The 13,399-nt window shown below is 34.6% G+C and overlaps 2 protein-coding genes and 1 long non-coding RNA gene across 7 annotated transcripts; 1 reads left to right on the forward strand and 2 right to left on the reverse strand.

The window, feature by feature from the left end:
* The first annotated feature begins 223 nt into the window (after window positions 1–223).
* Window positions 224–2,215, forward strand: LOC145568982 (protein PNS1-like). Its single transcript, XM_081628359.1, has 2 exons — window positions 224–371; window positions 677–2,215. The coding sequence occupies exons 1-2, from the start codon at window positions 267–269 to the stop codon at window positions 1,973–1,975; spliced, it is 1,404 nt and encodes a 467-aa protein (XP_081484485.1). The 5' UTR covers window positions 224–266; the 3' UTR covers window positions 1,976–2,215.
* A 741-nt stretch (window positions 2,216–2,956) lies between these two features.
* LOC145567632 (uncharacterized) lies at window positions 2,957–7,739 on the reverse strand. Of its 5 annotated transcripts, XM_081626955.1 has the most exons (4): window positions 7,383–7,739; window positions 5,489–6,030; window positions 5,182–5,407; window positions 4,543–5,091 (listed from the first exon to the last, which is right to left on the reverse strand). In XM_081626955.1, exons 2-4 carry the CDS (start codon window positions 6,026–6,028, stop codon window positions 4,646–4,648), a joined length of 1,212 nt encoding a protein of 403 aa, XP_081483081.1. In that variant the 5' UTR covers window positions 6,029–6,030; window positions 7,383–7,739; the 3' UTR covers window positions 4,543–4,645. The 5 variants fall into 5 exon arrangements, with proteins under 5 accessions (XP_081483082.1, XP_081483081.1, XP_081483083.1 ...); XM_081626956.1 differs by lacking the exons at window positions 4,543–5,091; window positions 5,182–5,407; window positions 5,489–6,030 and adding exons at window positions 2,957–3,856; window positions 3,949–4,341; XM_081626957.1 differs by having other exon boundaries at window positions 4,543–5,030; window positions 5,489–7,739.
* A 347-nt stretch (window positions 7,740–8,086) lies between these two features.
* On the reverse strand, window positions 8,087–11,649 carry LOC145568983 (uncharacterized). Its single transcript, XR_014096036.1, has 4 exons — window positions 11,535–11,649; window positions 10,894–11,095; window positions 10,661–10,816; window positions 8,087–8,376 (listed from the first exon to the last, which is right to left on the reverse strand). It is a non-coding gene; the product is annotated as an uncharacterized LOC145568983 (long non-coding RNA).
* Window positions 11,650–13,399: the final 1,750 nt, after the last annotated feature.

Consider the following 13,399-nt stretch of genomic DNA (forward strand, 5'->3'; position numbering starts at 1 on the left):
AAAAAGTGTATAATATAAGGTAAACTATCATAGAAAATATTGTCACTAATTAATTGGTCAATATTAGTTGTTGGTTGTTATTATCTTAATTTTCTCTTATCATTTACCAACTGATTTTCAAAATTATATACTTGTAACATGGTTATCCTTATATTTTTGCTGAATTCAAGGCGCAAGAAATTAAAAGTAACAAAAATTTAAATCCCACCAAAAAAAAAAAAAAAAAAAAAAAAAAAAAAAAAAAACATTAAAGAAGTGCCTCTCACATGGCAAGAATCATGAGTTCTTCATCATTAGTAACTCCAATTAATAACAAAGGTGATAAGAATCTTCAAGTTGAAGCAGATGATCTTCACAAGAATCCTGCACAAGTAATTATTTTTCGCTTTCCTCAATTTCATGGCTTTAAATTAAAGTTGTTTTAATCATTTTTACTAGTCATTATCATTTTATTTTATGTTATAGTCTAACACGTTACTCAATTTCTTGTTCTTTTTGTCTAACTTTATTTTCTTTTGCTTGTACTACATAATTTTTACCACGTCAAAAGAAAAAAGAAAAAAAAAAAAAAAGGAAAAAAACCCATTAAGATTTAGTTAATTGGGTTGTTATTGTATGTTCTTGTTTAACTTTGATCTTGCATAAAGATTTCCTAAGAAAATCATTGTCAATGCAGGTGGAAGAGGCAAGAATCGCGGTTGATAAGCCAAAATTCAGTGGGAAGATTATTGGGATTGTGTTTTATTTGGAACTTCTTGTGATTTTTGTGCTTGCTGTGATTTTGATCATCAGAGGCTTTCTATCTAAGCATGCTCGTCGTCGGTTTCATCCAACGGAGTGGTATCCTCCGATGCTGATGTCTGTTGGATTGGCAGGAATCACTGGATTAGTATGGCAGACTGTAACGTACTGTCATCCGTCGAGAGCTATCAAATTGGCATTTTGGTTTAGTCCCCTGCTAACTTGTGCCATGGGTGTTCTTTTGATTTCTACTGGTTCAGCAGTTGGATTAGCTTTCGGAATTTTATCGATCTTAGTAGCTGTTATTCAATCATTGTATGCTTGCTGGGCGAACCCACGGTTTAATCATGCTGTTTCTGTGCTATCTGTCTGCACTGCAGTTCCTCCACAGAAGAGTATTTCAATGACTGTTGTGTCTGTCATTGTATCAGTAGTCTACTCTTCGGCTTTGGTGGGTGGGATTGGTGGAGCTACTGCGACTGGAACCCATATTGATAAGGTTTTCATCGCGGTCATCATCCTTAGCATGACCTGGACACTGCAGGTGGTCAAGAATATACTGCAGGTGGCAGTCTCGCGTGTCAGGTATCTGAACTTTGCTTGTGGAGATGAAACAATGGATGTTTGGACATCTATGATGAGAGTGGCAGTGGGACCCATGGTGGGAACTGTCTGCTTCGGGTCTGTCTTAGTCCCGACTGTCACCCTTGTTTGTGGCTCTGCTAGGGGAATCAGCCTTATAGCAGGAGATTCTGATGAGTTCCTGTTTTCTTGTGCCGACTGTTACTCAGGAATTGCCTCAAGACTTGTGACATGTGGCAATCGCTGGGGGTTTGTCCATGTTGGAGTCTACTGTAAGGGGATCATTCAATCATCCTCTGACACGTGGGAGATGTTCCGGAGAGCTGGGATGGAAGAGCTTATCGACTGTGATTTGACAAGTTCATTCTGCTTCTTCTGTGGGATTGCAGGAGGGGCTCTGAGCGCATTAGCAGGAGGGTGTTGGACACTTTTGGTTCATAAAGAATATGCAACTGAAATTTCGATCTATGCTTTTCTGATTGGTTATTTGGTTAGTCGCGTAGCTATGGCTTGGCCACAAGCATGTGCATCGGCTTACTATGTGGCGTTTGCTGAGAACCCCCAAAGTGCTCGTTTTGATGCAACTATTCCATTTAGGTTGCAAGAGCTACATAAAAACCAGCATTCCAATGTTTCTGGCGGGGATCGTTGAGTATGACAGAACACAGTTTGTATATAGTATTCCTAACAAATTTTTGATAGCAACATGAATTCTTTCTTGTAGATATCTCTGTAACCAGGAAATCAGTGTGGTCATATCTTGTATACATCAATAAATTGCTTGCAATTGCGCGTTTGAATGTTTAGTAGCTATAGGTGAGGTAGCATTAGCAAGATAGGACGCTCAGTGTTCGAGAGTACTACTCTATACTTTGTATATAATTCAAAATAATCTCCAAAAATGTTTTCTTGTGGTTTCCACCTTGTAGTGCTTGTACTGTTACAAATTGTGCTCACAAAGAGGCAGTGTTTTCCCTAAAATTACATGTATAATCTTGTCCACGAGACCATAACTTGCCCTGTAGCTAGCACAACGACTATAGTCAAAGGTAGGTTGCGAATCTTGATGTGTGAGATATAGGGATGCTGGCTGCAACGACGATGATGCATAATAGAGCTGAATACTTGTAAGAGAAGCATGGTGGTGGCATACGAGCTTAATAATCAGAGCTTGTTTGGTTGCAATGGGAAGTTATTTCCCAAAGGAATTTGTAACACATGGGAATTTAATTACTACATGAAATTTCTAGGAATTGGCTTAAAGTTGTTTGGTTGATACTTGGGAATTTTAACTTCCTAGGATTTTACTTCCCTTATCTTGTTTGGTTCACTTGCTACATTTCCCATGTATTTTAACAAACTTAACTACCTTTTATCAAAATTATAATACATTCTTTTTTTTTTGAAACTTGCCACAAACAATCAACTCTTAATTTTTTCTTTAATAAGAGCTAAATTACGTTTTTTTTTTTTTTTACATTCATTCATGGCAGTTTCATGCTTTACTAATCTAATCCACTGTATAAAAGCTCAATCATATGGAAACTACATGCTCCACTAGTCCACATAAGCGTAAAAATAAACATCACTTTTCAACTTGCATGCATCAGTATCAAATTAAAAAGATGAGCTATGAAGTATTGTTTCTTCCTTCCTTCCCTTACAAAAGATACATTATACTTTACAAAAGAGTTAACCTGATGAAATCCATAAAATGTCAGGTTACGAGCATTACAAAAAATTTACATTTAATCTTGCTATTTTAAATCACAAAAAGCTGCACAAAATATTATAATCGACATAGCAGCAATAGTAAATTAGCCGACACATATATATTGGTGTCGTATTGTAGTGTATCATCACAAAAAGTAACAATAATAGTCCTGCTAATTAAGAGACTTGAAGAGCAGCTCATATGATCCTTTTAGGTACTAGTCTCTTCTTCATAGTATACTTGCAAAAATACCTTTTAATCGGGAATCAACAAACCTTGGACATAAGCATATTTGTAATCGTCTGGAAGGCTGAAAAAGAAATCGACTTCAAGAGGATTAAGAGCAATCTTCTTTGAGATCGTAAGAACATCATTTGGAGATAATCCCTCCATTTTCATGATTTCACTTGTCACTTTCATTCTTCTCTCTGCAGAATTAGACTCATGTTGAAAACAACTAGCAAGACGACCAATATGTTCACTTGCACCTTCCATCACGTCACTAATTTTTGCAAGCTTGGTCGAAAAGTCTTTTAAGGCTTCAATGGTTTCTGTCCTTGCTCTCTTTGTCTTGGTAGTAGATCGTGTTGCTGATGGTGGAGGTCCAGTAGGACTACATTCAGAAGTTGGACTACATTCCTCTTCATTACAATGGACTTCTTGTTCTTCTCCACCTCTCTGTTCTTGCTCCATCTCCTCAAGCACATCAAACACACTTTCAGCTTCATTTCCCACTGCTCTGTCTTTGCCAAAAATCTTTCCTAGGTCATCATAAAATGGAAAAGGTTTGTTGCGTAACCCTGCAGCATTCTTATGGCTCTGCCAAGTAGAATGATAAAACAAAGTTCAGTCATCAAGTTTTTTTCAAGGATATTAGACAAACAATATAGGACATTAGTTCTAATAATTACCTTAATCCATTCATCCCAAACAGTTTGCGGGCATGTGACAAACTTTCCCTCATCATTCCACCCAAATCCACTTGCACTAGGGCTAAGCATTTCAGTAATAGCATCGTATTGCTTTCTCAAAAGCTTAACTCGAGACTCAATATGAGGCTTAGCTTTTTTGTCACAACCGGGGAGTTTTCCTTTCATAAGAGCTTCAAGCTTAGCATAAGCACCATTTTTAAATTGGCCGTTGTCAGTTTTCCATCCACCAAGATCGACTAGATCATTCAGGGCATTAACAAGTGCACGATCCTCATGTAATGACCATCTCGACAAGTTTCTAGTAGAGTTGCTTCCAGCACTTTGCTTGAAGCTCCCTTGACCAGTACACTGACTCATTTGAAAGCATGTACTCTGTCCAGCACACATATTACAGGAGACATACAAAATTTTTGTGATCTTTAAGTATATAATAATTAATGACATATACAACTTCATAGTTAGCAAGTACGCAAAACTCATTCAAAATAATAAATATCATAAAAATAAAAACAGTAGATATAGATATATATCTGTATAATACATAAAATTGTACACAAAATTGACCACGCTCTGGTATGATCATGTCATGGTACAATTAATAGTAATAGTATTCTTACAAAAAAAAATTCGTAATACAAGTTGTACGAGGGTAGATTATTAAAATCAAGACAACTACTTAATCAGCCCTGGATTGCAACCAAGAGACATACATCTCAGTTGCTAGGTCATGTCTAAAAGAATTCCATGCTGTGCTAGTCTCCATAACCTCAATACTTTCACCAACATCTTCTTGCATATAATTTTCAATCAAATGCTCCATAGGATCGACATTCATATAGGTTCGAATGAAGTTATGTACCAAAGCACAACCCAAAATAATCCTACATACGACCTTACGACGATACCAAGTTGTGTTTCGTAGAATACCCCACCTCATTTTCAGCAATCCAAAACATCTTTCTATGACATTTCTTGCTTGAGAATGCTTCATGTTAAAATACTCTTCAGCACATAGTGGTTGAGCACCATTTTTCCAAACACTCAAATGATATCTTTGACCCCTAAATGGTGTTAAAAATCCTTCACAATTCATATATCCAGCATCGCATAAGTAGTAGTTACCTTAAAAAAAAAGGTCTTTAATCCATTTAGACTTAAACAGATCTTTATATTTAATTTACTAATTAATGAAAAATTAGATGTTCTCATTACCTTGAGGGACTCTTAATGGATTTCTTCGAGAAAGTGCATCACGAAGAACTCTATTGTCATGTGCTGAGCCCTCCCACCCAGGTAACACATACACAAATTTCATATCTCGTGTACACACACCTAGGACATTAGTAGAAATCTCTCCTTTTCTATTTCTGAATCTAACTTTATCTTTGTCTCCAACACGAACATAGATATGTGTTCCATCCAAAGCACCTAAACAATTCTACAATAATTTTTCACTTATTAATTGATTTTATATGTGTATGCACTTGTTAAAAAAAAATTACTATAAGCTGCAACTTACCTTGAACCATTTCCACCTGTCATCTTGGCAATTTTCAGTCACTGGCTCTGGTTTTTTAAATAGAATATGGTGACATCTAAGAAGAGCTTGTAAAACCAAGTTGAAGTGCCTTGAAATTGTCTCCCCACTTCTTCTAAAGTATAATTGAGTTCTTCGATTTTTGGTATCATGAGAAAGTGTAAAAAGGAATAAAGCAACTATTTCTTCCAAACTTGAATTCCTATTTCCTTGCAATTTCCCAACATCCTTAAGCATCTCACAGAACTTATAAAAGCAAGCTCTATCCATTCTAAGGTTATCCAAACATGCTACATCACTCCCTTGGATCATTGGTCTTATATTTAAAATCCTAGCATAAACCCTTTCCTCCATAGAATTATCAAATATGTAGGTTATGGGCGTTGGAATTTTGACGTTCAAAATAGTAAGAAGATACACGAGATCAACCATTATTTTCATTAACATGATCATCAATTGCCTATATATGACAATACATGTTGTTGCAATCTTCTTCTGTTTACTTAAAGGCATACGAGCCATAGCTGAGTAACAAATAAAAATTAGTCTTAGTTGCATAAGAGTAATTTTTAAAAAAAAATCAAAGGAAGGTTGTATTAAATATCTAAACTTAATCGTACCTAGAAAATATATATATGAAAGACAAAGATATAATGGCATATTGTACATCTTATCTATAGCAAAAATCTAAAAAAATGAGAGGAGTTGCTGATTGTTGACAAATATTTATAAACAATGCTCTTCATAAGCTTATATCACCAAATGTATACTACTTCTACTTCACAATTTACAATGAAATAAAATAGAAAGTTGAAAACTATATTCATTCACATAAAGAGCTCCTTAAAATGAACAATAATCCAGATGCATTTAATTGAAAATATGTAAAATTATTAACAAAAATGAAATAAGCACAAACGAAATACACTATAGGATTCAATCATCAAGTTTAGCCGTGTAGTTTGAAGTAACAATTGTAAAATCAAGCAATAACCTCACAAATCACAATATACCAATATCTTCAAATTATACTCTTAAGTTATGCTCTAGTACTTGTCAAAAAAAGATATGCTCTAGTAGTCAAATTTATACTCCTAAATCCATGCCTTAATATATATCCTTACATTTTTTTACGCAAACAAAGAATGTATATACTCCTTGGAGGGGCCCAAGTTCAAGCATACACCAAATTCATATATATCTAAATCTGACTATTTAAAATTCTTAGCAATAAAGAATCATGGTGAAATTGTGATTAATCATAGCAAAATACAAATAATTTGAGCCAAAGTATCTCTAGAATCATGGACTCATGATTAATACTCCCAAAACAAATTTAAGCCCTTTGTTCATCAATTATACTACAAGCTAATCAAAACGTTAAACCCCAACCATCCAACTATTTATGAAATTTAACAAAATTGAACCCATAAATAATTAAAGAAGAAGATTCCAGAAACCAAAATTTGAACCCAGAAAACGTTTTTAATTTTTTTTTTTACTAGAAACAGCATTATCTTAGTGATTATGCAAAATCATACAAAAAATTGCAAAAAAATAATTCCTTCTACCCTATCCATGCTATGCTCTCCATTCCAATTCAGAAATATTTGGGTAATTTAAAAACCTAGGTTATCAAATTGGAATAATTTTTCTGTCAATTCAAGAACCTCATAATTTATATCACCCATTTTACTTACATGCACCAAGATTTCCGGAGAAATAATGAAAGCAAAAATTCAACCCTTGCTAAACCAATTTAGACAAGCCTCCATATCAAATCCTTTACACAAGTTTAGAAAAATGAAAATGTAGATGTACTAGTTCTTACAAATCAAATTGATAAACCAAGGAAGAAGAGGATAAAATTACATACCTATAATTTGGTTCCCTGGTTGATTATGGAAGAAAGAGATGGAGAGATATGAGACACAATAGCCACAACACCTAAATGCCCACTACTAGAAAAGCAAAGGAGTTTGGAGAGAGAAACAAAAGTGACGGGAAAAAGGAGGGAAATGAAAAAAAAGCAGCGCCAATTTATTATTTCAGGGCTAAAATCGTAAATTCACTCTAAAAATTCATGTGGGAAGTGTAATTGACCAAGGGGGTACAAGGTGAGAAACTTCCTGTACCGTACAGCAATTATGATTTCCCAAGGAAATATCATTGCCTGCATTTTACAAATTACAAGGCAACCAAACAACCCATGAAAATTGAAATTCATGGGAATTTTCATTGCCCATAGGAATTTGTGGTAACCAAACAAGCTCTCAGTTGTTAACTTGAACCCATAGAGAATGTAACTTTATATTTGTACTACCTTCGTCCTGAATATTAGCCGGAATTCAGTTCATTGGTCAAAATCAAATTTGTCAAAAACCGTACAGTAATACAGTGAAAATTACATTTCTAGATTTATCTGGGACATTTTCATCAGATCATATGCTTTATGGGGTACAAAGATAAGAAATCAATAGTCAAAAGTTGACATTATAGGAAGACCAAATGTTGGATGTGCCTTGTCATTTAAAAACAGGACCTAGGGAAACTGCAAGAAGAAATCCAGACATGCGAAGTACAAAATGGAATTTCATGGTGCAGAAAAGATCAAATCAACATTGCAGATTCCCATCGCTTAAACCACGAGGGGTGTTTATCATCTCTAATAACTGATCCTATCTCAGCTCAGCCTTTGAGTGATAATATTTTATACAATATGTTTGTAAAACAACCTTTTCTCGAAGACTTAGCCACACATCCATACAACCAGAGGATCAAATTTGAAATCATCAGCAAGTCTGATGAATTTATGATGAGCTTCCTACTGAGTGGTCTTGGATTCATGATTCCTAAATAGTATTTGGCACCTGCATAGCATAAACAGTTCAGAAATCTATCAGGAAACTGTTCACATGACAGTCGCCAAGTATGAAAAGACCTTGAATTAGAGGACATTAATCATCATATTACAAAGATGGGATCCAAATAATATAACAAAACATGTTATCAAAATCCAGATTTTAGAACTCTAGCAACCCACTTGTTGATCTAGGACAGTAAATTCAGCACAAGTCAATTACTTAGTCTTCAGTGGGCTCATCTCCTCCATAAATGAAACACATAAGCTGAGGAAAGAAGCAATGTTAATTCTTTGCAAGTTGCGATGAAAAGAGACCAGATTGAAGTTGTAATTAGTCCAGCACGTAACACCAACGATAGCATCTCTCAAGAGTCAAGATTACATTGAATACGGAATACCTAACTCCCACTATGTTGAACTTACATACCTAATTCTGTCCATCAATGATCTCAAAGCTAACTCCAACATCTTTATGCAAACATTTTTTTTTTAAAAAAAAATTACTCATAAATCATATTTGTAACACTATACTTAGCATATTCTCAAAGTTTGATATCTAAGAGGGCTGATTTTGCAGCTTGAAGCAACATCTGAGACTAGTAAAAAAAAAAGTAATTCAATGGTAATATTATTTTTGAAAATCACAAGCAGCCTAACTATAAAACAACTTTCAATCCATGCTATGAAGACGCAAACACCTATGCAAAAGATATGAAATTTGTGATAGCATCTTCCATAAAGAGCATTTACTTTTAACATGGAAAAGCTAAGCAAAAGAAGGGGATAGGGTTTTAAACACTTTAGACTAATTTTAATCTAAGTAATCAAAAAGTAATCCCAAAATACCCTTTGATTAATACTAAAGATTTTGTATCACTCCTAAAAGACGATAAATTTCACTATATACATCAAATTCAAATTCTCACTCTCATACTATAATTTCATGATGTATTACAAAATCCCTTATATAGGGCTATTAGACTTAAATTACCTTATCGAAATAAATTATTAACACCAATAATTAAAATTAAAAAAAAAAAAAAAAAAAAAAGAATATCTAAGCCCATATTAACAAGCCTGAGATAATATTATGCCAATCAACTAATAAAATACCATAGTATCCCTCATTTTTAGATGTAAAATAAACCAGACCCGATTATTACAAATAATAACTAAATTAATTAATCTGAGTCTATGTCTCACACACACACCATTTTAAGAGTATTAACTGAATACTTATCTCAAGAAGTCAAAGAGTATAATTGGGGATTCAAGATCCAATTCATTCTTTCAAGATTGATTGAACATATTATTTATAAATTACTTTTATTGGATCCTAAATCCACATCAGTATATATCAATACATAAGATTTATGTAGAGAATTCGGTCACCTCTTTCATTGGATTAAAGCCTTTATTTTCCCTGATGTTTATCAACTAAGTATCTTCTAGTTCAATTACAATGAAATTGAGCTATATGTGGTTTGGTTTCTACTCCATTTGGACTAAAACTGATTGGTACAGCTGATGAATAATTAATATTATATATATAGGATTAGCTTCTTCCAGGCATGTGAACTATTTTAACGACCATGTACATATCACTTACTGAAGCCTAAGACCTTAAAGCCAAAACAAACTTACTCCCACTTTCTCAATCATTATGCATATCACAACCAAATTGCACAACCATATTCATAGCACAACTATATGCATAGCATCTCTCAGCTTAATGTTGCAGTGAAGGGTCACAAGTCCATATTAACTCTGTATAACCAGGAATTCAGAGGGGGTAAAACAATGCAAATGAAGACATTCCAAAATCCAAAACCCTTAAATACACCCGACAACATACTTCCAGACTCCTCACTCACAAAAAGTAAAATCTCAACAACCAGCCTTTGTAAAGATTTGTATTAGTTTCTTAACATAGGAAGTGAGGCACCACAATCCAGAACCACATATCTTGATGTAAACATGTAATAAGCACACAAATAAGTAGGGTTTTCATTCTAAAATAATGGACTACATCCTTTCTTTGTGCAAATTGTCAGTTCCTTCCAAACTAACGCCAACAAATTGGGATGAAAAGCAGTACATAGAAGTATAAAACTAAGTGAGCATTTAAATTTCTCTCTACTTTCTGAAGGACAAAAGGTGAAAACTTTACCACAAGTACACCATGGTGGATCAGCTAATCATTCGCAGAAACAACTTTATAACAATAATAGCCAACCAGACTCACAAACAGGAATGAGAGAATTACACTCAAGTAAGAAGTAACAGCTAACCTCATAATATCAAAATGAGACCTAAGAAGATTCAGTCACAGGAGTAGGAGGTTGGTGGCTGACAATGAGTGGAGGACGTAAAGCTCGATGCTTCTCCTGATTTTCCTTTCGAGCCTTATACATCTCTTCAGTCTCAACAACTACCAACCTTTTAACCTGAAACAGATTGAAATCAAATCATTAGGTAGGTATACAACAACGAGAACAACTCAACAGGCATATGATAGTGAGACCTGCTGTATCATTCCCCTAACAGTAGGAGTGTTCCATCTCATAACAGTCCTGTTGCACTTGCCAAGACGCAACGCCTCCAAGGTTCGTCTGTGGAGTTTTCGGGTTCCAGGCATACCCCTCACCAATGTTATATACAAGTTGGGGCTCCATGCGATTGGCACTTGTGCCTTGAAAGCCTTGTATGCACTCATCTCTTTCAATCTACAATACACAACCACAACAACAACAAAACCTTAGTCCCAAAATGATTTGAGGTCGGCTAACATGAATCACCGTCCGATATAGAAAAAGAGACATAATATCAAGATGATCAGAAGATCCACTCAATGACATTCATCTTAAAAACAAAATCAACACTCTTTCAACAACAATAGCAACAAAATCAAACCCTTATTTCAAAATTAAGGGGTTTTGCAACACATTAGCAACCAAATTTGATTCAATTATCACATAAATAGTTTTAGGGATTATCAATTTCTAGCAACATAATCGCTGGTTATCATCTTTCATATAGTCTTACTAATTAGAAACAATAGTTCAAATTTTCGAACCCTAAACTTATTACTACTGACAATTAAGTTAAATTAAATAAAACCCTAGATTATGAAATTCATAATTACAAATAAAAACAAGAAAATACCTCAGAAGGTGCTTCAATGGGGGATACAAATATCAGAAGGTGCTTCAATGGAGAACGTCGAGTGCGGTTCAATGGAGAGCTGACAATTAAATCTGTTTTTTTTTTTTTTTTTTTTGGATATTCGCAATTACAGTTCAATGGGTTTGAGGCCCATTAAAAAAACCCTAACCCGCCACAGCTATAATTGGGTCAGCCGTCCAATAATTAAATGGGCCGTCTGATAATAATTGAGCCAGAATCCAACAATTGTAGAAAAAGAAGATTTTTTTTTTGTTTAATAAAAAAAACGGCAATATGAAGCAAGTCGGACTGTCGGAGAGTATCAAATGACTCCATTTTGCATCATCCTCTTCGGACTAGACTCAACTTATTTTTATTTTAGATCTATTATAATGGGTCATTTCGAAATTATAAGATTTTCTTTTTGGTAATTTAATACAAAGTATTAAAATTGACTAACTTGGGTTTTGAGTTATATTTTCTCCAAATTTTTTGTTTCTCTTCATGATTGGCAATGGCGAATGAAGATACTCAAAGAGTCACATAGTGGTTGATATACCGAAAAGAGATTATACGGATGTAATTGGGGGTACTAAATCACGTCCGGTATTTACCGGATAACGCCCGTATTTTAAAATATAGTTACTAATATACCCCTCCCTTAAATAACCCATCAAAACTTTTTCTTTTAACTTTTACCTTTCTCTCTCTTCACCCTTTTCACCTGCCCTTTCTCTTTCACCCAAATTCAACCCCCATTATCAACCACCACCATCGGTTACCACCAAATTCAATCACCAAGATTTTTTTTTTAAGAAATTTAGGCGTTGACGCTACAAGGGAGGCGCAGATGTCTGGAAATCGCAAAGCCAAAGGCGTCGTCACCGGCGAACAGGTGACTCGTCTTTTTTTTTTTCATTTTCCGTCGAGGTTGAGTAATGCTTGGAGATCTGGAATCTCGAGGCTAGAAACGCCAGGAAATTCCGGATCTCCGGGCGTCTGTTCGGGAACCCCAGACGAACCACGAACGCCTGGTATTTTCGAATGAACCCCCGGGGATCCGAAACTTCCAGGCGTTCCTAGCCTAGAGATTTTTCAAATCTCTAAGGCGTTCATTTTTTTTTAACTATTTTTCTTGATGATGTTGTTGTTGTTGTAAATGTTTTTGTTGTTGTTGTTATTATTATTAGTAATGTCAATGTTGATTATTTTTTATTGCTTGATATAAATTGTAGTTGTTATTATTTAATATGGTTCATGGAATTTAAAGTTAGTTGTTTTTGTTATTAATTTTGTTTCTTGTTTCCTTACTCTATCTAATGAATTGATTGATTGAAATTTAGTTGTTAAGAGAGGGGTAGTTTGATCTAATGAAATTTATGCACCAAAACTCCCTTCTTGGCTTTAAATATAGAGATAGTATTAGGTTGGATGTGCATACAATGTGTGCATAGAATATGATGTTCATGAGAAAATTATAATGTATGTTGTGTGAATGATGTAAAAAAAAAAAAGGATAAATACAGAGTATAGACTTGACAACATTTAAATTAACAAAGCCATTGAAATCTCTACGATAAATATAAAAAGGTTGGATAGGCATACAATGTGTGCCTACATACACGGACGATTACATTCCATGGTTGGTCAGATACTCTAACCCTCGTGTGTCACCCCTTGACATACCTCAGGGTCGCGGTTTGCCTGAGAGGACCAATACTGATTATGTAAGTACATTTTCCTTTAGCTTTGTATTTATTATCTGGTAATTTTATTCATTTTTTTTAACATTTTATAATGTTTGCAGTGGGTTGGACGCTTCGTTGAGTTCACACAGCGTGCACTTGCCGAGTCACATGGGCCCA

This window comes from Chenopodium album, chromosome 11 (assembly GCF_948465745.1).
Source record: "Chenopodium album chromosome 11, dcCheAlbu1.1, whole genome shotgun sequence".
NCBI classification, from domain to species: Eukaryota; Viridiplantae; Streptophyta; class Magnoliopsida; order Caryophyllales; family Amaranthaceae; genus Chenopodium; species Chenopodium album.